The 26,582-nt window shown below is 42.0% G+C and overlaps 2 protein-coding genes across 2 annotated transcripts; one reads left to right on the top strand and one right to left on the bottom strand.

The window, feature by feature from the left end:
- The first annotated feature begins 476 nt into the window (after positions 1 to 476).
- Positions 477 to 5,753, top strand: APELA (apelin receptor early endogenous ligand). The gene is made up of 3 exons (XM_064712244.1): positions 477 to 809; positions 1,261 to 1,359; positions 3,563 to 5,753. The coding sequence occupies exons 1-2, from the start codon at positions 734 to 736 to the stop codon at positions 1,347 to 1,349; spliced, it is 165 nt and encodes a 54-aa protein (XP_064568314.1). The 5' UTR covers positions 477 to 733; the 3' UTR covers positions 1,350 to 1,359; positions 3,563 to 5,753.
- A 3,146-nt stretch (positions 5,754 to 8,899) lies between these two features.
- On the bottom strand, positions 8,900 to 26,045 carry TMEM192 (transmembrane protein 192). The gene is made up of 6 exons (XM_064710717.1): positions 25,922 to 26,045; positions 22,909 to 23,055; positions 18,717 to 18,981; positions 16,660 to 16,794; positions 12,829 to 12,931; positions 8,900 to 10,516 (listed from the first exon to the last, which is right to left on the bottom strand). The coding sequence occupies exons 1-6, from the start codon at positions 25,961 to 25,963 to the stop codon at positions 10,393 to 10,395; spliced, it is 816 nt and encodes a 271-aa protein (XP_064566787.1). The 5' UTR covers positions 25,964 to 26,045; the 3' UTR covers positions 8,900 to 10,392.
- Between the last annotated feature and the right edge of the window lie 537 nt (positions 26,046 to 26,582).

Below are 26,582 nucleotides of genomic sequence, written 5' to 3'. Positions count from 1 at the left end.
CACAAATTAATTCCTGAATATTCTGATCCTTTATAAATAGTTGACGGTACAAAAGACACCCATTAGCCTTAAGCACTGCCAGTTTCACTTTGAATGGCCACAACTTGGCAGGTATTTTGGAGAAGAGAGGGAGCATTTGAGCTGGGACAAGGGCCATGCTTGGGGGGCTTCCCTGCCCCCGCTTTGGGGAGGGGGAACAAAGGTCGGGGGGGCATTTCCTGCCCCTGCCATTGGTGTCTGCATGTGGGACCAATATGGGCAATGCAAAGTTTAAACAGTTGCAAATGGGGGAGGGAACATCGGCGCTTGTTTTACATATGTTTTTTTCCTGGCCGGGCTGAATTTAAAGTGGAGCGGCCGCATTGTTCGAGAGGCTCCTCTCTCCTACGCATTGACAGGAGCTGCTGTTTACACGGGCTTTTCATTCCTGCGCTGTTTGCTTATGGAAAATAAGGGGGAGTGACAGCAAAAGGGAGAAAGGGAGCAGGGAAGGGAGGGAGGCCCGGAGCGCAGCGCAGCCCGGGAGCCTCGGTGGGGCCTGATCATTAACCCGCCAGGGCCGGGCCTGTCCCCGGCCTGTCACGGGCATGTGAGCGCCGGGGCTGCGGGCGCTGCCGGCCCCTCACGGCCCCGCGGGCATTTCCTCGCCAGCACTCTCTCTCACACACACACACACACACACACACACACACATACACACATACACACACACACCTCCGCAGTGACTGCAGACATGAGGCTCCAGCTGCTGCTTTGGATCTTGGCGGCGCTCCTGGCGAGCCTCCTCCCAGCCAGCGGACAGCGGCCAGGTAGGCGATGCCTCAGCTTGTTGCTTGTTGCTTGATGCTTGTTGCTTGTGCCGGGCAGGGCCCCGGGGGTTTGTGCCTGCCGCGGGCACCTCCGGCGTGTCCGTCCCACACGCGGTTTGTGACCTCCGGGACGGGTTTGGACCTGGCGCATCCATCTGTGCGCTTCATCCCTACTTCTGGCGGCAGCGGGAGAGGATGCTTCGCCTATCCCAGGAGTCTGGCAACTTTGAGGGAGGCGGGGAGGTGCGGGGGAGGAACAGGGATAAGGTGGGACCCAAGGTGGCAAGTGCTGCAGACTTGCTACCGGGAACGCCGGCGGCACCGGAGGGCACGGCCACGGGCACCGGGGAGCTCCGGGGAGCGCGGGGGCCGGCCCGTCCCGGGGAGCGGCACTGCCGGCGGCCCCTCTCATGCTTCGCTTCCCTCCCTCCCTCCCTGTCTGTGTCCGCAGGCAGCCTGGCGCTGCGCAGGAAGCTGCACCGGCACGGCTGCTCGCACCGGCGCTGCATGCCGCTCCACTCCAGGGTGCCCTTCCCCTGAGCCCCGCCAGGTAAGCCCGCGCGTGTGGGGCCGCGGGGAGGGAGCGTCTCTGGGAACGCGCTCCTGCCTTCGGAGCAGCGTGCGAGGCGTGGCTGCACACGGGCTCCCCTCGCTTGCTTTGCGAACGGGGCTTTGGAGCTGCCAAAGTTGCGGTCGCTGTCCCGGGGCTGCGGCGCCCGTCCCGCCGGCCGCTGCCGCCTTGTCCCCCTCCCAGGCCACCCCCCCTGCCAAATGCCTTCTTGGGGCAGTGAAAAACATCTGATCCCGCTAATCGGGCCGAACGCTGCCCTCCGAGGCTGTTGGCAGAGCTGCGGGGCAGGATGTCACTGGTGCAAAGGCCGGGCAAAGCGGATCTAGCAGAGGATGCTCCGGGCTGCAAGCGCTGACACTTCCCCCGTGCTGCATGCAGGGCGAAGCCACCTCACTCTGCCCGTCAGTAACATGAAGGTAGCAGCACTCAACCCACTTCAAAGGGGACTGTAATTCTTAATCATTGTCAGCAAAAGACTTTCAGCTCCTTGGATGAAAGGCTATACAAGTGCAAAACATTAATGCTTTATAGCTGATGAGGGCAGATACATTCAAATACTAAGTGACTGCAGAAGCACACAGGTAGCATATGCTAATAGGGTAGGCATCAAAAGGAAACCGGGCCCTCTTTGCAATTTAAGAATGAATAAAACATGCAGTCAGTAGTTTTGCATCTTTGAAACTCATTATATATTAAAATAATGTTGTAGCCCCAGGCATGTCAGCGCCCTAAATAAACGGTGACAGAATCTGCACTCTGGAGCCAAGATGTTTCGATTTACTAAGTGGTTAGCAGTGAAAAGGAGACTAAAGTAAAACTCAACGTCTTCTCAATGCATAAACTGCCCTGGTGAAAAGAACCTACACCACTCCCAAAACAGCCATGCAAAAGGGTACTATTCCACTCTATAGGGCTGGCCCATAAACACATGGAATGTGCATATGGGATGCCAAACTGGCAAGTTTGTAAGGTTGAAAAAAAAAGATTGCTGTATCTTAAAGTGAATCTCAGATGGGCTTCATACTGAGTGGCAGAATTGAGATGCAAGTAGAAAGGACATGCCAGAAGGATGCTTTACTACTGAAGGCCATGTCTCCTCACAGCTACATTTAAACAAGAGACAGATTAAATGATACTCCATCATCAGTTTAAGCTTGAACCTAAAAAGATAAGCACTGAATCGATTCACTCAGCAGGGAATGGACAGAGGGACAGAGGAATTTAGGCCCAGTTGCTTCTTCGAGAATCAATTCAGAATGATTTGCTTCAGTTCCTAAGAAGAGTACATTTTCTCACATCTGACATCCATGTCTGGAAATTGTGTAGAAAGCACCTACACTTTCTGTAATGTGCTCTGAAGCCTCATATAATAAATGCATTTTGCTTTAGACTGCAGTAGCTGCATACATCCCCCATATTATTTGGGGAATTCCTTTCCTCACAGAATATGAAGATAAAAGATATTTTCAATGTTATCTCCTTTTCTTTGGGGAGCTGATTTCTTGAAACAAAAGTCAATGACCAAATAAAACAGTGTACTTACTAATTCTCAATAAATTTTTTAGACATGTAGCTGAAGATCCTTCCACTTCATAAAGATGTTTAGAACTCAGTAAATCTCTGCCAGGGAGTAAGGGGAGACAGGCACCTGAACTAACTCTCTTAACTTCAGTCATTGTGGGTGCTATCCTTTATCTTAAGTAGGATTTACCACCTACGTTTACATTCCCTTCTAGTTTTAGTCCAAATTCAGCAAATATTTACATGCCTGGGTTGCTTGACTCACATGAGTAATCTTATTGATCTCAGTGGAGTTGTACATATGGATAGAGCCATTTGCAGATGCAAACAGGATGCAGCCTTAAGCCTGAATTTCAACTAGTGGTTGGAAACTAAATGAGCATAGCAGCCTCTTGCAGCATTTGAAATTAGTAGATTGAATTTGATTTTTCATCAGTTCCATACACAAAGCATGGGACAAAAAAAGGAAGAAAATTTTATATTAGCAGCCTTCTTGCTTTTGTCTTTTTTTTTTCTTCAGCTTTGTACCTGAAATTTCCAAATTAAGAAATATTATTCCACGTTTCATCCATGTGTTTCACAAATAATGTATTCTGCTTTGCATGAAACTTATTTAGACTACTAAATCTCTCATTAATATTTATTTCCTTTTTTCCCTCAGCAACTTCATATTGGACTTTCCAGTGTTTTAAAGGAGCAACAGTTAAACCAATAAGAGAAGTTTGCCAAAAGTGCAGATCAACAACAGCTGACCTGACAGCCACCACAGTGCCATCTCCAGCAGTCCTGTCTGTCACATTCCACTGGACCTGAACTAAAGGCCCCTGTCTCACACCCTAAAAAGTGATGGAGGGGGGAAGTGTGGTGATGGGGGATGTACTGTACATGAACTTACCTGGTGGAATCATTCCCTGCAAATGATTTGGCTTTCACAATCACTAGTGAAAGTTAAAGATCAAATCAAATATCAGGTAGATTTTGATCTGAGCTAGATTTCCGGTGGCAGTAAGGAGGAAGGATCTGTCCAAGGCTACTCTTGGTGATACATATTATTCAGACTGAGTAAAATTGAAAGTGCTGTTGACTACTCAGTTCAGGCTGTGTTTAGGATGAAATAGTCTCAGACTCCAGTATGGAATTCTGAAAGTCCATTTTTTGTTTATACTTTTATATATTAATAATATATACATTTATGTTTTAACATCTAACATTACATTTTTATGGAATTACCTTTATAATAACATAGAATGCATTACTGTAATAGCACCAAAGCCAGCACCACACCACTGGTCCCACTGGCTTCATGTACAGAAAGCATAGTAAGAGTTTACAACATAAGAAAGCAAAGAGAGTGTTATCCCTTTGTATAGATAGAGAATTGAAGCACACAGAGATAAGAGATTAGCCAAGGGTCATGCAAAACTGATAACTCAGATCTCTCAAGCCAGGCCTTAAGGTCAAGCCCATCCTCCTGTCTAATGAGCTGTTACTGCAAAGCCTATCATTTGTTTTCTTAAAGTGGGCTGCCAAACCAGACAGTTTAAACATGCTTGAAAATTCAGTACTACAGAGCTATTTGCTTAATAGTAGTTTTCCTAAAATACCAGCTACAGTATTATAAATAGAGCATAAAAATAGACCATTGAAAAGAATCCTTTGTTTGGTCAGCCCCAGTGTTGCATAGCACTCTATTCCTGTAATTTAAATGAATGGGATATTTGAACATAGCACTACAATGAATGAAGACTTCAAACAGAAAACAGGCTGTTCTTTTCAGCACTGGAGGTCAAGAATACATTGAGCTTTTAGTCTGAGTTTTGGTCTTAAAAATACATGCTTCCATATCAGCAGAAGGATATAAAGGATAACGTGGTAGTCCTTTCATTAGCATAACTAAAACAACCTGAAAATAAAACATAGCCAGATTTTTAAATCATTGCACTAGATTTGAAATGCCAACAATTTTTACAAAATATATAAAGATCATCAAAGATCAGAAGTGCTGTGGTTTAAATCTGGTATGACTATTTTTTTCTTACAACACATAGTTTCTAATAATTGAAAGAACAGCAGTCAAAAAACTGGATAGCTGAACCTTTCTAATCAGTGTGCATATGTAACCCCTTATCTCTGAGAACTTAGAACTTTACTTGAATTAATACTGGCAGAGTGTAGCAGGAGTTTAAAATTTCTCTCCATGAAAAAAAAAGTAAAATGTAATTTCAGACCCAGTTCTGGAGTTGTGTAAAACCATCATACAAAGGTGGTCAAACTTATCTAAAACAACAAGCAGTCCTGCAGGTAAACCTTTAGAGTCTTGGGAAAAAAAAAGCAGTTTTCCAAAAAGGCATTCCACCACTTATATATGTTTTTAAAATTATTTATTTACCTTGGCTTTGATATGTATCCTTGGCTAACTCTGTTTAGAACTACAGGTAAAGAGTGTGGGAAAGCAAGTAAGGTGAAGAGTAGCTGTTTCACAGTTATGTCTTATGAATGAGTATATGGATCTACTGTGGCACTGGATCTTTTCTATAACGACAATTATTCAATTAACTTTGATAAAATGGTAAAAAATTAATCATGTATCTATCAAAAAACTATAAATGCATGGTCCTTCACAGAAGTAAAAACAAAACAGCACCCTGGGATGCCTGCTCTCAGTCTACAAAATTATTCTAAGTATCAGTTCTTAAAAGGCATTCTGATACCATCACATCTGTTTTGAAAAATGCATTAATTCTGAGCTTCAATTGATATATGTTTATCAACTAGCTGGTTGATTGTATATTTTGTAAAAAGATAGTATGCATTTCAAATAATATCTTATTTGAAATAAATTTTGTACACTCCTCAAAGTCTGTATTCTTCAGCTGTCAAAAGCAGTTCTTCCAAAGAAAATTGAGAGCTTGCCTATTTCCCCTGTGGATTCGTATAAGAATCAGTGTTTGAAAATTTTTTACTCAATTTCTGACACAAACAAATGATTAATAATGGAAGAGTTTTCCTGACATCTTCTGTCTTTATAAAAATGCAAAATTCTGATTCAAGTCAGATTTGCATTTGACTTTGTTGAGACTATCGTTTTTCATTTGATTGCAAAACATGAGGCTTGTGGTAAGAATGGCTTTGCATGATAACAGTGGGATCACATCTATAAATTTGAATAATTTGGACACAGTCCAAATTATTTGCAACAGCCAAACTGACTGAGCTCTCCCTGTGCATGCACCAGTGTACGTTTGAAGGCAGCTTGCACAAGTACAAATTGCTGGCTACTCAAAGTCAGAACTGATGCTTGCATGGATGTAATCTAGCAAGACTTGACCCCAAGATAGATTAAGATCTCAAATTCTGGAAGGCAAAATGTGAATTTCTAAAACGTTGAATTAACTCTTTGTCTTGTAGATAGTTGTAATATGGGAAAAATGAAAACTTAATTTGAAAGTACATTTCATTAAGTCCTGTAACAGCAGGTCAGCAGGAAACGGAGGTAAAGCAAGGCTTTGGTGAGAAACAACAGTTTAGCATGTTCCCAAAGGATAATAAACAATTCACCTCTTCCCTTTCCAGTATGGAAAAAAGGAAATTATAGGAGAATAAAGACTGGAAATATTTCCCTTACGCCACATACACATGCTATAAATATCTCAGTGTCTACACAAAGCCAAATTTTGCTAAGGGTCACAAAATATTTAAATTGACATCTATCAGGAGAAACATTAGTATGGCAAACTAGTTTCAAATGTTGACTATCAGTACAATTAGCCCACTGATCTCTCATTACTTGCTCTTCTACTGGCCTTTCTCTTCCTTGCTAGTGATCAGCTGCAAAATATTTGTGCAAAGCAGGAAACACTCCAACAGCACAAACAGGGCATCATGACTTTTAGAAAGAAAGCCCAACTCATTCCAAGGCTGAAGCTGCTTTTCCATGTCTCGAGTTACCTCTTCAGACTGTTGTCTGCCCAAGTCTCTGGTCCTTGCTGCAACCTTGTTTTTTAGATTAAGGACTTCCTGTAGAGCAAGCCTGCATAACTCCATGTTAGTTACGCACATGTTAGTGTAGAACCTTACAGCAGGAAAACCCTGTTAAAATCTTTTACAATCAGTGATTTCCCTCAAGGAGTGAAATACTGAAGTGTTTCTATAGAATATCCACTGTGAGCAATTAAGAGAGACAAAACAGAAATACCAATTGAGAGTTTTCCCTCATGTAAGATGTGCATTCACAAGAGACCATCACATCTTTTCTGTCATGTGTTCAGAATATTTAGCGCAGTTCAGCATTTCATCTAAAAATTGTTAAAACCCCACAATGTGAATGCATTTTTCAGGCAACCCTGAAAATATATTCCTTAGGTGGCACAAAATATTTTCTCAGACCTAAAAAGTATATATGCTTGTTTCCTAGAAATAAAAAGCTACTGGGGTAGCACTGAGTAATAAAAAAGATTATAAAATAATGATATATTAATTTTTAAGCTACAGTTTTAGCATATATTAGCAATATTACTTTACTTTTGTTATCTTCCTACTGCCCCAATTGCAATCAGGTAGCTCTTACCAAGACCTGCAAATACCGATGGATTTCAGCAGCTGTAGTTACATAAAGAGTATCACTTCAGCTGTACAGAGTAGCAGCTTTGTGGCTTTGCCACACCTCACCAAAGCAAGGCTGTGTTGGTGGTTAGCAAAGCACTGCTTTGCAGCAGAGCACGTGCAAACCCCTGTGCTCACAGAGCAGCACATTTTGCCCCTCTGAAGCTTGGACCCAATGCTCCAGTGCTTGCTGCAGGCACAGCATACCGTGGATTTCAATCAGACAGTACAGTCCAGGCCAGGAGCAGGTGCTGCCACTGCAGGGACAGGCACCCCGGCTGCCACACTGGGCATGGACAGCACTGGCCACCCCAGCACCCAGCCTTGCAGCAGCAGAGGTGTCTGATAAACAGGATACTGCAGAACCAGAACAATTGGGAGTCATTGTTCAATTTAGCACTGTGGCACGTCAGACACAGCAAGGTCACAGCTGAGCTTCATCTCCCAGCCCCAGCAGCAGCCATTCACCCCTTCCATGTGGCCTGTCAAGCAGCTGATGGCACACACAGGCCCCCTGAGCATCTTCTGCAGAGCAGTGAGCTCAGCCAGGGGCAGGGTGGTGCCCACAGCACCAAACACAGGTTTGGTGCCCAGGCCCACAGAACCCAGCCACACCACACCATGCACTGGGGCAGGCAGCACAGGGGAACCTGGGGCTGGGGAGTACTTCTGCCTCCAAACAAGGCTGGCCTTGCCCCATTGCTGCAGACAAGGGGCTTGGGGCTGCCACACACAGCAGCAGCTCCTACTTGACAATTCCCTGTAGCTCTGCCATGGCCAGAGGTTCAAGTGTTTAGGGTGAGTAGTAAAGATTACCAGCTTCTGGCTGGAGCCCATACAAATGTGAAAAGCCTCCACCCTGCCCAAAGAAAAAGTTTAAAGATACTAAGAAAACAAGATAGAGTTGGGAGTATGATAAATATATAAAACTGGGGCAAGGGGTGGGTGGTTGTTATCATTTGTTATCACTTGTGTACTTAGGAACGGTAACATTTAAAGGGCAGGAGATGTACATGTGTGTGCACAGCAAGCCATATTTGCCTTTTTTCCAGCTACCATGTTCCACAGAAAGCAACACTATCGGTTAATCCAAGGTTTACCTTGAGCAGTCAGAGAGAAGAGGAAGGTTTGAATAATGACCTCAAAACACAGGAAAGCTGTTCTGCCTCACTATGCAGCATCCTTCTCAATTTGGAAAGAAACACAAGTGGCAGAGGAAGTCTGAAGCATGATAGAAAGAAACATTAAAGCTTCAAAACAAGTGTACAGCTTTCCTTTTTCGGCTAGTTTTAACTGCCAACATCACTGTGAGAACTTCAGCATAACAGAAAAATCTGCACAGATTGCCTGTTGGAACCAGATGTATAAGAGCTTGGAAAGAAGAGAATTCACACTCTTCCTTGGTTGCATTTATTGTGCATGAATTTCACAGTCACATTTTACTGCTTTTCATAGAAATTATATAAATTGACATACAGAGTCACATCAAAACCTGAGTTCTAAAAACAAATAACTTTATTCCACACATGTATACTATAAAACTCTGGCTGCATTTTCAAGAAACAACAGCTAAGGAGAACAGTCTAGTGTTGGATAGCAGCAAAGCCTCCAATATTTGTTTTCCTTTGAATGAGACAACCCCCGTATTTTTTGCACACTAAACTGTCCAGGTTCTTTTAAAGTTGTGCCCTAACACCAAAGTAGGATGAATTAATTTTCCTTTCTTATATTTGACTACAAGACCACTCCTCTTAAGAGTCTTCTTCCCAGTTTTGATTAGTGATTACCATATCCCCAGAGAGGCATTGGCTTCTAAAATAATTCTTTGTCTTCATTGGTAGACAAAATAGTACCCAGAAAAATAATGTTTCTTTCACCAGCCTTAATTCACCATAAATTAAAACCAAGATTTCTTGTTTCTTCAACTTCTAAAAGATCTTTCTGTCTTCTGCTGCTTTCCACTTCCCCGCATACACCACTTCAACTTTTGAATCAAGATGCTGACTTTCTTGAAGGGCCAAAGGGAAGAGCAAGTATGTAACAAGCATTTTTGACGGTATCTTTAAAAGCATTCAACACAAGTTAGTTACCAGATCAATGGAAAAGCTCGTGCTCAAATATTTTTGCTTTGTTAGTTCAGTTGGCAGAGTAGGAGTCTTGTTACTAACACAAACTTGTGGTAATGGGATAGTCACCAGCCCTGAGGATCCCTATTAAGAGCTTTAAAGCCAGAATTCTGAACAATTTCTTATCACAACACAGGTTTTCTACCAAAATCTTGCGAGATTTACAGTTTTAGGGCACTCACCACTTTTTTATAATCCCAAGTTAGATGCCAAATTTCTCCACTTACCTGACAAAGGAGAAAAGGAGACATCTAGAAAACAAGTACCTGCATTGGATCACTGAAGTAATCCACCCCTATCCCTGGAAGTAAAGAATCAGTGACAGAACACACCTAGTCTCAGCTCCAGCAATAGAAACTGCATTTACATCCCTTGGAAAGTCAGATTTTTCTAGAGAACAAATTTGTATTCCAGAAATAAAATACTTTGGTAGCCTGAAGCTTAATGGTTACATAGCAGTACAAAATAATAGCAACAACTGGGCAAAGTTAAACCATTAACTCAGGTCCAACTTAAACTTATGAGGAATTAAAAATCCTTGAAGCTGCAGAACTTTTTTCCAGAACTGATGATTTGAAGACGATTTGAAGCCAGAGTGTCCAGTTCTAATCGGTTTATAAGTATGCAGAGCTTATCCTTCCGGCTTAACTTGTACTTCAAAATGTGAAAGATGATTGAAGAGTCACATCTGTACAAACCAGTCTGGATATTACATTACTTTACATTCCCCTCCAGAGTTCCAGCAGGAGTTTCCCAAATGCTGTTAAGTTTTGATTTGCTGTGATGTTAACGCCAACAGTCTCTTGCTGAGCAGTGCGTTGTGTCGCTGAAGATACTCTATTACATCTCCTTGCTTCTCAACTATCTCTTCTAAACTGGAATTCTCCCTTGAAGTAACAAAAGTAAATATGGGTTTCAGTAAATGACAGCAGCCTTCTAATATATGAAATATCAGAGCTAATTAACACACACTTAAAAAATTGCTTCCTTTAGTTTCATTTTTGCTGGGATCATTTAATTTTTGAGGGAAGAGGCAATCTACAACACCTATATGTCAAACTCTATTTTGCATGAGAAGGCAGGAAGACAAAGTCTGGCTAAACTTCATGCCATTTATACACAAGTGAGTTACATATTTCCTGCTAGACAGTTACAGAGTGAGGATCTTACTGTTTAAGGAACCAAGACAGACAATAAGCTAGAATTGCAGTAAGGAATGTGGAACCTTTCCCACACACATTAGGAAGGTTGTTTTGACCAGGCATAATGTTGTAGTTCAGCTGTGGGAGATTATAAGCTGTTTAAGATAGAAATTGATTAACCTGAAGTAGCATACATTTTATGCTAATATATACAGCAATATCTGTCACATACCAAGACAGCATCAGTACCAAAAAATTGTGCTACTTCAGATCTACAACCTTGTGTACAACTACCCTCCTCCCTTAAGATATATCCAGTTCTCAGATATCTCTCAATTTAACTCCAACAGAAACACTGAAACATTTAAATAAAGCTCACTTAATTGAGGGGGAAAAAGTAGAGAATTTTGTCAAATCTAATTAGGAATTTTTAAGATACAGCAAGATGAAGTACCAATGCCTGAGTGTAGTCTACTCTTTCCTTCCATATTTTTTCTCAGCTGACTTGAGAATCTGCCCTCCTAGTACACTTGTGAGCATCTTAGTGCTGAGAAAGTTGTTCCTCAGCCTTACAGTGTTTTGTAGAGGAACACTGCCCATTTCATAGTTCTTAGAAAGTGTTGAGAAGGATATTGAGTGGAAAAAAGGTTAGGTCAAATTAAAAACCTACTGTAGATAAACTGGGCAAAGTAAAGAACACAAGTTTTGGAAACAGAAAACTTGCAACATTAACCAGTAACGTGCACTGCCAACTGAAGGCTCCTGATCAGCAGCTTAGGTTGCAGAGGTCAAGATATTCAAAAAACATTCTTATAACAAGGTCAACTGAAGGGCTGACAGGATTCACTTTTCAATAGATGTTAACTCCCAAGGGAAAGAGAGTCAGAGTTGTATAGAGCTAAATTAAAATAACGGTTTTGCAATCAGTTCTCACAGGAAGTTTGCACTCTTTAATCAAAAATGAGCACAGTCTTTTCCTCAGCTGGTCATTGTTGCAGACACATTCCCTGGGCATTTGAGAATTTCTCAGGGGAGAAGATGAATAGGAAAGAAATGAGGTCCACCATGCAATCACCATGGTTTTTATATCAAAATGGAAGTCAGACATGGTATCAAAATTCAAGACAATTCTAAATCCTTCCTGTATCCTGGTTACCTACTTCCAACTTCCATAAAAGCATGTGCATGCTGCATTTGTGAAACCAGGGAAAGTCCCAAAGTATTAGTCATCTCTCATTAGTCAACCTTTCAAGAAGGCAGCACATATAGAAGCAAGTCATAGTATATTAGAAAATCTCCAATTCTTATACAGAAATCCATGATCTTTTCAATTACTAGTTTTTATTAAGTCATACCAGGCTGATTTCAGCAACTGGAAAATGACTGAGCAGGTGGCAGGTACACAAAGAACAAATGAAAAATAAGTCTCAGTGCCTGGGACAGTCTCAGTTACTATCGGACAGCTTCTACTCTCACTGAGACCTTCTTAAGTGCCCTCCACACCTTAAAAGTTCCTTCCAAAACTCAAAATGCATTCCAAATCCATTGCTAAAATCTCATGTCCAACTGCTGGCACAGAACAGAGCTGCTCAGTTTTCTTCTTTGTCTATCAATTGCCCACAATGTATCTCCTTCCCTGAAAAGAACTAGCTGAAGCAGCTAGGCTTCTGTAGGCCTGCTTTAAGTAACAGTGTAAGACAACAGTATCTTTCCTTAAACCCCATATAAAATGAACTAAACTAGATTAAGCACAGCTATTTATAGTAAAGATTAATGTAACCAGCCATAAATGGTCAAATCACCTCCATCCTTATGTTTGAGGATCCTTCTGTACCATAGTAAATTGTCATTTACTACAGAGGAAGTACAAGACTGCTGCATCTCATCTGTGCATCTAAAATGGGAGGCTTATGCACAGTTCCTTCAGAACTGTTATTCCCACCTCTGGTTTAACTGACAAGTTTAAGATTGCATGGAAGTCTACAGGAAATCATGTAATTCCATTCATGTTACCTGTATAGGCTGAACACAGCACAACATTAATACAGAAATCTTACCTGAATCCAACTTCTGAGGTAATTTGACTAGGGTAGGCATACATCTTTTCTTCTTCAATTATGTCAGGTCTTGGCTTGGCACGATTGAAGTTGCTTATTTTCACTGCAAGAAAGCTTTATAAATTAGTTGGAAAGTGGGGAAAAAAAAAAAAAAAGAAGCTTTAAGACCAGAGTCCAAGTTATGAAAATCTGTAACAGATGATCCTAAGATGACCTCAGGATAGGAGATGGAAAGACAATAATGGAATTTGAGAAATGGGAAAGCAAAAGCAGCCCTGAATGGGGAAGCTTGAGCATACTGCTTAACATCTGCAAAGTTTAATCTGTCACCTAAGAGAGGGTGAAACATTAGTTGCCTTTTACAGGGTACCAAGATTCAGTCTCCAAGTTTAGGAAAAACTAAGTAACATGCCATAAAAAAAACTGTAAGAAGTTTTGTACTGGTAGCTGATTCAGAACTTCCAGCTTAAGCTCTTCAATAAATACTACTTTAACTAGACTAGCTGCAGTGAAGCAGCAGCTTGTTTGCCTGCTCAGACGAGGGCAGACTTGCTACAGAAAGCCATTGTGAACCAAGCACCCTTGGCTATCAAACCCAGAAGTCATTCCTGGGCACCTGTGAATAAAGTTTAAGGCTAAATTTAACAGATGTATGGGTGGGACGGGTGGGAAATGTTGTAGGCACCCTCTGCATTATTTCAAAAAGGAAGCTGAAAATATTTAAAGCCATTCAATGTCAGATCCTGATTCAGAGAAAATATCTAAATATCCAGAGTACGCATTTGGGACTCTGCAGTTAGGGCTGCTTGTGAAACAACGCATCTAATGCCACAAAAAACATTACAGTGCAGCTCTGTGAGAAATCCACACTACTGTAACAGAGGAGTGTCCTTACAAGTCAGCACTATGATGGGGTTTATTACAGGCCACCCTGCTAAAACAATGCTGAGACCCTCCAGAGGTTAACTACGAGTTAGGCTCAAAGGTTAGTTATTTCTATGATGGTATTTCTCTACAAATAAAACCACAAAGGAATGGACATGGAATTCTCAACATGTGTTGTTTGTGGGAATGTTGGTCTTTTATTCAAGTGATATTAGAGGTATGTGAGAAAGTAATTAAATACATATATTTAGTAAGTCATTTAAAGCTTTACTCCCTATCCTAGCAGTAAAAAACTTAGAATAGTAAGCTGACATTTAGAGCTGTCTGTATCGTACTTCATTCCATGCACTTTTACCTCACTTGAACGATTTATATATGTCAAGTCCATTATAGGTCAATCACAGCAATTCCTTGTAGATTTCTGAATCTCTGCATCCTACAGCTATATATACACACACTGCTGCATGGAGATAATTTTAAGGAATGCAGTAGTCTTTCACAGGATATTGTCTACCATACAATTCATAAACAGGTCCAACAAGCAAGAGAAGTACCTAGAATTACAGTCAGGTGTTCCTGATTTGTGAGACAATTATTTAACAGAAAATAAGTCAGGTACATGAACCTTTTACAGATAAGCATTTATGTCTCATTCTCATAGCTAAATAATTACCTCACTGTGATGAAACAATATATAAAATGGTGCTGCCTTCTCTCCAAAATTGTACAAAACTAATACAAAAAAGGGTGGGCCAGTAGTTTTTAGTGTAAATTTACCTTAGTCTCCCCATTGTTGCTCAGCTGATACTATCTTAGCGGTATCTGCTAAGTGCTTGCCTTGAAGAGGGGAATTCTCAACCTCAGCAGATGGCTGCCCTTAAAACTATCCCATTAAAGAAGCATCGTGCTTCCACTCAGTCACATACTCTGCTCCAGGAGAAAAAACTGACCTGAATATCATTATTACTACAGATTCTCAGGGTATTTTCAAAATTGTCCAAATACATTTGTTTTGCCTCAGTACAACCTTAACTTGATATTAAAATGTTGAAATTTTAAAAGTTGAAATTTTAAATGTTGTTTAAATATTACCTTAAAACCCACCAGTACAGATAAGACAGACATGCAAGCAGTCTCTCACCTTACCTCAACAAGCATTGGGATAGAAAACACAAATTACACTGCTCTCTGGAAAAACAACTTAGGGTGACTGGAAGTCTTCCTCATCTTGCAGCAGGTGTAAAGTCACATAAAAATTAACCCTAGCTTTGTACAGCAAGCTTTAGAGAATGAATTTTACATTGATTTGGGGCTGCTCAAGAGAAGGCAGCTGTTGGTAGAACACACTGCCTTACTCCTTCCTTGCAATGCAACTCTTCCCCTTAGTTCCAGGATTCACTGGACCCTTCCTCAACCCTCTTTGAGCTGCAAAGCACAACACTGCACCCCACAACTTCCTTATTTACCAACATCTTTTGCAACTTTGCATAGTTTTGCAAAGTTTAAAGGCAAGTCTTTTATCAAATCATTGTAAGTTACACCAAACCTAAAGCCGACAACCTTACAAACCAACAGTGATAGCACAAACATGGTTAATGAATTTGAAGGTCACAGGGACTGGCACAAGTACAAGTCAGGAAACAATACGCTTTTGGTGACAAATAAGCAGAAAAATAGTTTGAGAGTTTTTACAGAAGCACAAGCTCAGACTTTACTACTATGCAGGTCATCTTTCTTGCACTTATCCTTTTTGGTCAAGGTGAGAGTCACACAATGCTGTTCTTTGAGCTCCAGGAGGCCTTAGGGCTAGAAATAGCATTTCTCTGGAATTCCTGACATCCTATTAAAGTTTTACAATTTATCTCTTATTTCCCGAGTTTCCCAGGAAAGTAAGTATGCGTATGCAAAGAAGGGATGATCTCCAGCATTCCTGGAATAGTTTTCCAGCACCCATGATTGCTTTCCCTCATCACTTTCTTTATTCTTACAGAGGACAGTCAGTCTACTGGTGCCACACTGGGCCATTGAGGGAAAGCCTGACAAGCCTGCAGCATTCAGGCTTCTGCACACTTGTAAGACAAAGACATAGTTTAGGGCTGGGACCTGATTCCTTGGCACATTTTTGATGCTGTTGCAGGAGAGTCAGAATAGGTTTTATTTCCTAGATGAGCAAGCTAGTTGGCAGTATTTCTCTGTGTGCCATTGCATTACTATGAACACACCAAAGTTTTCTTTTAAGCATTTACTTATCAGCATTTTCGATAGCTTTGCAAAGTTTAAAGGCAAGTGTTTTATCAAGTCTTCATAAGTTATACCAAACCTAAAGCAGACAACAGTGACAGCACAAAACAAAGCCTCACAGTTTTATAAAGCACTACAGTGTTTTGATATGATCACAGCTTCCAAAACCCATGCATCTTTTAAATATTCATTAGAAGGAACCTTCAATTTTAGTGTCAAAGAGAAACTGAAGCCTTTGGGGTGGGACCAGGGAAAGAGGAAGAGGCTGGAAAAGGCACAATCACACAATCAGCTATGCAAACCCCACATGTAAATCTCAGACACCGGTTCTGACTAAGCCAGCTAGCTCTTACTGCTTCACAGCTTGTGGTGCATGCATTTGAGAAACACTGATAAACAGACAAACCTGTTCACAGGACACTTTGAATTAATTAGGCATTTATTGCCACTTCACTGGATTAACAGCTTTGAGATAACATGGAGCTTTCATTTAGCAGCCCTTGGAACCAAATCAAGCCTGACAACCTTTCCCAATTTGTTTTGGATTTGCCTTAGTTCTCCTTCTACAAGCACAGAATCGTTTTGTATTTATAATGGTAGTTAAATGCCTCGGGGTACCACAAGTGAACTACTGTGAGGGCAAACAAACAGCTGAGTACCAGCTATAATGAATGTCACAAAGAAGGCTAAGCTTGCCTCTCTCACCTGTGTAAATCACTAAGCATGTCAGGGAACTAATCATCTCCAGGCTCAGGACTCCCAGGATAAGATACAGGTACACTTTGCTGTGATCAGGAAAGGAATGCTGCACCGACAGAATCAAGAGCAGGGCTGTATTACCTAGAAAACAAATGTTATATTTTAAAGATTTACTAATTTTATTAGCTACTGAAAATTAATTCATGCTTTCTCATGCCCAGTATCTGCATTTGGCTGCAACACTTCAGTAATGCTTTTCCATTTCACACCATGCTTGCCCCTTCAGCTAATTTCCTTAACGTGCAAGCTTATACCTGCTGGCAGCAAAATGAGGTCTCATTTCAGCACATGCTTGTAATGGTAGACAATTGGGAGTTTTCTTATAGATTCTTCTGACTTAAAAAAAAAAAGAGTGGAAGAAACACACTAGAAATACCTAAAATAAGTACATGGACCTAAAGTGTTTCTGACTTTGATGCTATTCACCTTACTCATTCTTTCAATTCCTAAGAGATCATGCAAGCCAGCTGAAAATGAGGGAGTATTTTCCTTCAAGTAGTGGATTTAAAATATATTTAAATTAGGCTAACAGAGCAAAAAACCAAAAACCCTTAACACCTTCCTTTCAAAGCCAACTTGCATAGGCGTCCACTTGCTATTATCTTAATACTTGAACATAACTGAAAGTTTAATTGAAATTAGTACAATTAGTCAAGGAGAAAAAACCTGAGTTACAGGTCTAAAATCTTTTCTGATACTGAGTGTGAAGTGTTTTCTTCCTTCCTGTAAAAATGTGTCAGACCAGTGTCTGGATAAAGAACTAAATTTAAAAAGACCTAGGGAACTGTGCAGTTCTCTTTCCTGCTGTGTCAGTCAAGTGAAGGAAGTGGTATCAGCAGTCATTACCATGGCAGGAAGCTTGCAATAATGGAAGAACTACCTTCTGAACAACACATGATCAAAATTCTACAGCACACACCTGATTGCATCTGAACATTCACAAATGCCCAGAGTTTGTCTAGTAGGGGAGAAGTGGGCTCCATCTAAGACTGAAAGCAGGGCAAAGCATTGCCAATTACACTGCAACAGGCAGAAATAATCCTTTACCTCATTAAGCCTCCTGTAGCCTGCTTTTGTCACTGCACTCCAAACACTTCTACATCTTCAGAGCTCTATCTAGTGGCCAGAGCCTGAAGTGTTGCACATTTATCAAGATGACTAGCTCTTTTAGAGACTGTGAGGAAAGAAAGCTAGATACCTATACAGAACAGGACCATTCACTTTTTAGTTCTGGTGGAAAAAAGATCTACTCCAGGAGAGAGGTGCAATTATAAGAGGCAAAAATACTGTAGATGCCATTGCTCCACCCTTTTCCACTGCTATTTGTAGGGAAAATCCCCTTAAGATAGATGGATTTAAAATTTGAAAGTGATTTGTAGAAAAGCTTCACCAATTAGGTGCACCAACACTTTACAGCTAATCTTGCCAGAGATGTAACTTAAAAATATAGTTAAATAGTTAAACTTCTGTACACCACCTTTTGTCCATAGAAAGTAGAGAAAGGTAGTCAGATACAAAGCTGACTGTTACACATCCTGTGTGAAGGTCAGAAAATTGGTTATTTCACTAAATTCAGAGAGCTGTTGGGCAACAAGCAATTCATCTGTTTCTATGTGGATTGCTGAGCTTGAAAAGAAGAGTAGCACACTTCCTGAAAGGACTAGCAGGCCTCCCACATATCCAACCAGACAAATGGATATGCAAATCAAATCACTAGCAGTCAAACACAATCCTTGCTGACTGAACACTCCGTGGCTGAAGACTAAATGCTAATGGCTAAATGTTTTACTCAACCTCACAGTGTAAGCATTTTTGCACTACTAACAGTTCCTTACAACCTACACCTGGCAGACCAGAAAGATCAGTACAGGGGTTCATCTGACTAAAGGATAATTTGTAAGTGCCCATAGGCAGGTTTGTAAAAGTTCATAATATAGAATACACAATTATATATAACCTGCTCAGTCTTTTATTAGATAGAAAAAACCCCAAGTTCACTTCACCTGTGGCATGTATCAGCAGTGGAAGCCTTTTCAGATGCCTTGTTGATCGGTATATGGAGAAGTAACCTCTTCTTCTGACTCTGCTGTGGTGGTGCTGCACGAATCGTTCAAAACAGACATGCAGAACCCACAGAACCACTTTTGCAATTATTATGACAGTCTGCACTTTAAGTGGGTGCGTGTAGTTTCCAGGGCACTTATCTTGGTTTGGATTGGGGTAAGAACAAAACATAGCTGCTAAAAATGCTAGAACAACAAAAGCAACCTGGAAGAGAAAGGAAGAGAGAAAAATCTTTAAAGTCAACATTTAGCTATATACATGAAAAAACCCCTGAAACAGAAAGCCAGGATTATGTACTTAATTCATTATGCATTACTTTCTGAATTGATTTTATTAGAGTTGAGGTAACATATAAAACATTAGACACTTGCTACAACCACTACATGTCACTCTGGGAACATACAGATGACTGAAATTGCTACGCAGTAAGATTGAAGTCCAGCAGGGAAGATTGAATTCAAGCAGTCTCCAGGAGAACAGAGCTGGTAATTGTCACCCTTCCAAGAATTTCAACTAAATCAATTTCACTCTTCCTTGCGTCTTCATAGTGAATTTATTTCATTTCTAGACCCTCTTTACTATGCCTTTTTACTTTAAAGAAAACTTGATTTATGCTCCTAGAAAAGAGAAATCACATCTTTTTAAGACTCATGCAATTACACTGAAGAGCCTGTCCCACAGAGCAGTATTATCTTATCGGTACATTCTATATTTCCTGAAACTGACATTCCCCAAAATTGACATTTCCTAAGTGAAAATCAACACTTTCCCACAGCCACTGAAGATCATCTCCACTTTGACTTTAGAAAAGTAAATCATCAGAGTAACTTAAAGTGAATTATTAGCACTGGGTAGGCATCTTTGCCAAATCGTAATCATTCCTTAGTATATTTACCATCATATTTTTCCATTTTACCTTTTTACTTATGTCAGTAAAACCAGACAGATTGTCAGAGTGCATATATAGCCAGACTGTGTATATACTAATCCTTTCAGACTACTGCCATTGTGCCATAACTTTTCCTGTCTTCTAGACTCCTCTCCAAATTTTCAGCATCAGCATTAGCAATGAACATTAGCAATATTTTGGCCAATTAGAAAGCAAAGCTGAGGATGCATATTATCTGTAGTGTATGTATACACACAGGGCTTTCTTAATATTTATAGAGTTTTGTCACAGAAAATGTTTTCTCTACTGTGATCATTCAATGAACAAGAGCAACGTTATACTTTCTCATCCTGGTTCATTCTACAGAACAGGAATATTTTTAAAACAGAACTGTAAAGAAAAACCACTCCCACCAATACAGAAATAAATGGAGAGCTACTAATATACAAAACATAAAGAAATCAATTTATCTCAAGTCTATAAATGATTTCTAATACACTTAGCTTAAAAAAAAAAGTGTCAGATGTTCTGCATGTCATAACTGACAGAAGCAACACCTCAGAACTGAAGACAGATGAAAGCACCCAATTTTCCTTTGCTGCCTTTGTCTCCCTACTTAGTTCTATGAGTATTTAAGATCCCACTGCCCCCTTTTCACCCTCTTGAACTTGTAATTCCTATTTTTGTACTTTCCTCAAGCAACACTCTTCACAGAAATTAAGTTTTCAGAACCATTTAATTACTCTTGAGACAAGCTGCCCTTAGCTTGCTCAGGTTGTGACCAGAGTTAGGTAATTGTGAAGGGAGCAAGAAAGGGGAATAATTTTCACACAACTGTCAATACCTAAAAAAGACTTTACAGAGGACAGATAGAATAGAAGGTGGAAGAAAAGAAACTTAAATCAAAATAAGAGTGTACCCTACATTATCCCTAAGACCATTACTTCAAATACAAATTAAATACCATATTATCTTGAGATAGGTTAAGTTGCTAGATTAAGAAGTTAAATAAGAGGCAGGTTTATCATTTGTTTAATCTATTACTATACCATCTTCTTTTCTTACAAAGTTAAGAATAATTCAGCTATTTTATTTGATCTGTTTGCTGTTTTGTTTGCCATTTTACAGTAGTGATACAATTAGTTCTACTTCTTCCAGGTGTTAGGAATACATTTCAGTAAAGAAAATGGCTATATTAAACTGATGCAAGCAGGAATGACCTAGCATTGCATCTCTACTAAACTACTACAGCAGTGTATACAAGAGGAAACAGGAAGCTGGCATTTAGAGTGGTATTTATTAAATATGTTTTGCTTGCATTGTCAGGAAGTTTAATAATAGGTGCTTCACCCCACACATATTTTTACATAAAAAGTTATTCTTATAAAGAGTAGTATTTAAGTTCCATTTTGTGTATGTGCACAGACAGAATAAAAGAAAGAAAAGATTAATATAATGAAATTATTTCTAGCCAGTACACTTCACATTGCTCTCCAGCCTCCTGATGGGAAGCTTTCAGAAAAGCAAGGCTTGGCAAAAGGAAAGGCATTCAAAAACCCAGTCCTACCACAGCCCAGCACATCCTACCCATTTCCAGAACTGTATGTAACTAGGCAGCTGCATCACAGCAGCTATTTTGCTACCTAACTCCACTTCTTGGCACAGGAAGGTGGAGAAGAAATACTCCAAGTTACACACAAATTGCTTTAGAGATGCATTACAGATTTCCCACATAACACCATGATGGCTTAACTTCTCCAGGACTTTTACCCCTTTGGCAGGCTGTGCATCAGAAGCTACCCTGGCCACTCTCCACATTCCACAAGGTTCATGCACGTTGGCAGAAGCACTGGGGAAGGATATCCAATTGTTTTGCCCACCCATCTTTTCAGTGAGAAAGACAGTGCCACTCAAGGTAGCAATTATAATGCTGTTTTGCCAACAGAAAAGGATACTTCTCCATTTTGCTCCAAAAACCAACTGGTCACTGAAGCAGGTTCAGCAACAAGACCTAACCTATGAAATGGCATGTTGACAGATGCCACAGTAGTTTTCCCATTTCACCTAACCACCATTTGCAGGAGAGAGGAAAAAGTGGGAGGATAATAGGCAGCAGTTTCCTAGGATCTGGATGACTGACATTTGGCTGCATTAGTTATGGTAGTAGGAGGAACATTTCTTGATACTACTACAAGGCCCACAAAACAGCTACTCCTAAAATTAGAAGTCTAAAGCACATTGAACAACTGCCCAAAGAGAGACCTTAGAGGCTGGTATGTGCTTTTAAAGTCCTGGCAGAGAGCATGTTTTCAAGAGCACTGGGCACTGCATTTTGTGTTTGAGATCTAATGAAGCCCTAAAACAGCTCGTGTCACTGGTACTACAGAATCACAGAATTTAGGTTGGGAAAGACCCTTAAGATCACCAAGTCCATCCTTTACTTAAAACTACCACATCCACCACTAACCCATGTCCCTAAAACACATGAAAGTGACATTTCAGCCAGATCTTAGGCTCTGAGCTCTTCAGCCTTCCTTCTTCATATCTGGTTGCCACATACCCACAAGCAACAACAAGCCTCTTCAGCTTATCAAGAAAAAACTCATTACTACGCAGGTCTCTGCTTCTGTCTACCAGCCTCCATAAATGCCTAGATACTGTTCTGTATTTATGCTTTTTGCTCTCAACCTCCAGAAGTAAGACCAAGAAGTAACATTTGGATTACTTTCTTTCTCCATCCACTACTATGCAACACCCCCCGAGCAAGTCCAGCTTTAACTGTTTAGTTACCTTCTCGCTGAAATTAGGTTTGCTCTCAGAAGGAACAGCATGAAAATTATCTCAGCCCTCTATAACTAGCATAGCACTTCAATATATTATTTTTAAATAATATTATTTTTAAATTACAATAATACTGTAATTTAATGCTATTTTTAAATTACAAAAGGCAATAATATTATTCTTAAATTACACTTCCAACAGCACAGAAGAGCTACTATTTAAAATGCTCTTCCTACTAACAAGATGTATCACAGCACCAACAACAAGAAGGCAGAAAGTATTTGATAGCATACACACTATCAAAATTGATTGGCAAAGTGGACCTCACTGGTTTGGAAGAACAGCCAGTGTACGCAATTCACTGTCATATCATCCAAATTCTGTCACATGAACAGTGGATTCTGAAGGATTCAGAAGAGAAATGGCAAGTATCTTAGGGAAATCATGCTTCTTAAACTTACATGTATTAGCAACAAGAAATTGGCAAGGAGAACTGCTGGGATAGCATGAAATCTTGGCCTCAGCTGGGAATGCAATGTATGAGACGAAATGAGTGGTGCATCCAGTAGAGGATCATCTTCCAAACTCTGTGTTATTTCCAAGGAGCCCTGAATCACAAGGGGAAGACAAACAAGAGCAACAGGTAAGCTATAAAAGTAAAGTACAAAGGTTCAGGAATTTCCTCTTAGCAAATCAAGCCTTGAGGGGGAAAACCCCTACTAGGTCAATATCTTGAAAAAGCTCTTAAACTCCAGGTAAACTCTCATCCCATCTTTATGTGAGAACTCACATCCCTGAGAAATCCAACGCTAATCTACTTCCTAGAATCACACTGAGCCTTCAGGAACTTCAGTTTTTAAAATGTAATACAAGTATCTGAGCTTCAACCCTGAGATGTCAGAAGCATCAGTATACTTATGGGAAAAAGTGACAAAGACTTTCTCACATGCTTTATACAGGTACTGCAAAACTCTTTGTTGTTCTTACTTTTGTCTGACTACAGTTGGAGGCAACAACAAAGTTGCAGTGTAACAGTAACAATTTTGAGTGTTCAGCGTCTGATACTACTGGCATGCCAAAACACCTGCAGCAGTAACTAAAGCAGAACTCAGGCAGGAAAGAAGCAGAAGCTCACAGAGGGAAGAAGGTGCTACCAGGTGCTGAGCAAGACATTCTCACCTACACTAGAGAGAATGCAGCCTGCTCGTGTCATGTTGGAGCCAAGCATTAGTTCTTGGACTTCACAATCAGCTCAAATATAGTGTTCTTTACTAAGCAGAAGGTAAAACTAAGTATGGGTGGAGGGAAAAGCTTTGGACAAGGAACTTGCCCCATAGCTATGCATCCCTGCTCCATTAGGCCAGGACAACGTCACTCAATACATAGTAAGTGGAACATACACGAGGTACTATGATGGCCAAAACTGCTAGAGTTTCTCCCTTAGCATCCTGTTACATCCCTTGCCTCACAGGAGAAAACAGCTCAACATTTCCACTCAAGTTTTGACTGCTGATCTTCATGATACCAACCACAGCCCAGAACAAGAAGACAAGGGCAGACCCTATCCCACTCCAGACTTCTGATGTGTCAGGTTTCACCAGGCCATTTACTGATTTATAAAGTGAGGACCCTCTGCCATGAGAAAAAGCAGCATAAGCCTCAAGACAAATGAAACATGCCATCCTTCTAGATACTAGCACGGGAAGAGAGGGATTAAACCTAAGTTTATACCTCATGTTAATTAGGACAAAGTGATTGTCTCCCCAGAGTTATTTCACCTGCTGACAGCTGCCTACAGTGAAGGAAATCGTCATCAAGAGTTATTTCAGTCAACAAGCAGTTTTATTTTAGAACTGTGAACACTACACCTGCCCTGCCACACAGGAGTGTGAACAGAGCAGCCTCAGCTATTTGACACCTTTTAATTAGCCCAGCCTTTGACTGAAAATGACCCCTACTGAAATACCTGCCTGGTAAAATGACAATTTACTGCACACCTAAATGTCTACAAATGGCACTCCTCTTTTGGCACTGATATAAAATCTAGAAGCATGAGAGCAAAGATGCCTTGTAGCCCTCCTTTACCCATTTTCACAGGCCAGGTGTCACTTTAAGCTCTGAGAGCAAGGACCAGCACTCCAGCAGCCAAGGCATCTCAACTAATTATTTAGATTTCACATTTTGTAAAAAATCAATTACTATGAGGGTGGAGAGACACTGGAACAGTTGCCTGGTGAAGCTACAGATGCCCCATTTCTGGAAGTGCTCAAGGCCAAGCTGCGGCTTCGAACAAGCTGGTCTAGTGGAAAGTGCCCCTGACCATAGCAGGGGGGGTTGGAAATAGATCTTTAAAGAACCTTCAACCCAAACCATTTTATGATCACAGAATCAGTAGTGGGGTTAACAGCTCACATCTCCCACAAACCCAGCAATTCTTCTTAGGACAATAACCTTTGTCTCATGGGAACAAACGATTCACCATTTCTGCATTTCACTATTCCCTCATTTCTATGAAGGATCAGCACACTCCTTCACAGACAAAGCTTTATCAGAGCTGTGACCAAGCTACTTTCTCACAAGACTGGCTACAGTCCATCTTTGTATCCTAAAATACAACTAGTATTAGGAAGCACTAGATTACACAATCTATTCAAAGAGATTTTATTACATGGAGAGGAGGGGAATTAAACCATGGGACATGATGATCCCATGCAGTCAATCTGACATAAAGAAAATCCAGTAAGTGTGCTTCCTTACTGGAGCAAACACTGGTTTTATTTAACTAAGATGAGCCACAGCCACAGTTGGCAAAAGCCAAAATGCCTTAAATCCAGACCTGCTTGGCACTGCTGCTGAGCACAGGTTAAAGCTCTGGCCTCCTGGCTCCCTGATCCAGCATGTGACCGCTGCCACAGCAGCCCAGCGCCGGCAGGAGGAGGGCAGGCAGGAACAAGCCACAGCCAGCAAGCCTCGCCCACGCAGCCTTCCAGCTGGGGCGGGGAGACACATTCAAACAAACACAGAAACGCCGTGCTCATGCCAGCCAACAGCACATAATCCAGAGATGGCACAGACAGGATCCGCCTGTGGAAAAATAACCCAGAAAAGAAAGGAGCCACACGAGCAGCCCCGATTAGAGGCTAATAACCTCGATTAAAAACAAGCCCAGGCCCAAATGCCTCGGGGATACTTCAAGCCCGGCTGGGGAGAGGCAGCGCGGGGAGCGAGGGGCCGCGCCGGCCTCCGCCCTTCGCACAGGGCCACTGGGGACACGCCTGGGCCGGCGGGCGCCCCCGGAAGAAGCAGATACAGCCTCGGGCTCCAGGACGGAACACAGCCAGGAGGAGGCGGAAGGAAGGGACGGCACGAAACACGAGGCGCTCGCCCGGCGGCGCCCACCCTCAGCGGCAGCCCGGCCGCTCATCCGGGCGGGGTCCCCGCGGCCGCGGCCCCGCTCCCGCCCGCCGCGCTCACGTTGTCCAGGTCCTGCCGCCGCCTCCCCGCCGTCAGCGCCATCGCCGCTTCCCACCACAGCGGCCCCAGCGGTGTTTAATGGACGCCCCCGGTGCGGCCCTGCCGCCACGGGCAGCGCCGCCGCCCCGCCCCGCCAGCAGCGCCCCTGGCCGCCATTGGGCCCGCGCGGCGCCAGCACCGCCCCGGGGCGCGGCCCGGCCGGCGGAGGAGCCGGGGCCGGGGCCGGGGAGGGGTCTCGGTCTCGGGCTGAGGTCCGGTCCCGCCGCCCCGGCACAGGTCCGTGCCCCCCCAGCCCGCCCTGGGGTGCCACGCTGCCCCGTGGCCGTGCTCGGTGCAGTTCTCTCTCAGCCCGAGCCTGCATTCCAAACGGAGAGCACTTAGAGCAGGCTCCGGGCTAGTGTCCCTGCGGGGCCGCGGCTCGGGGGGCAGCGCTGGGAGGGGAAAGCGCCCCAGTAGCAGGTGGTTGGCCAAGGTGTGGGGTAAAGGCAGCGTGGTGCTGGTGCCAGCTTGCAGTGAAGTGTTTTCTCACTTCCGATTGGTCTTGCAGAAAGCATGGAGCCTATGCAGCTAGTTACTGTTTCCAGTGGATCTGGTCACCCCTTCAGATCAGGAAAAGTTTTAGCATTCATGAGGCACTTTTACATTTTCTAAGTTATTTTTG

The sequence above is a fragment of the Zonotrichia leucophrys genome, chromosome 4 (genome assembly GCF_028769735.1).
Source record: "Zonotrichia leucophrys gambelii isolate GWCS_2022_RI chromosome 4, RI_Zleu_2.0, whole genome shotgun sequence".
Taxonomy (NCBI): domain Eukaryota; kingdom Metazoa; phylum Chordata; class Aves; order Passeriformes; family Passerellidae; genus Zonotrichia; species Zonotrichia leucophrys.
The sequence above is the reverse complement of the archived record's forward strand: the minus strand, read 5'-3'. Positions and strand labels throughout refer to the sequence as shown.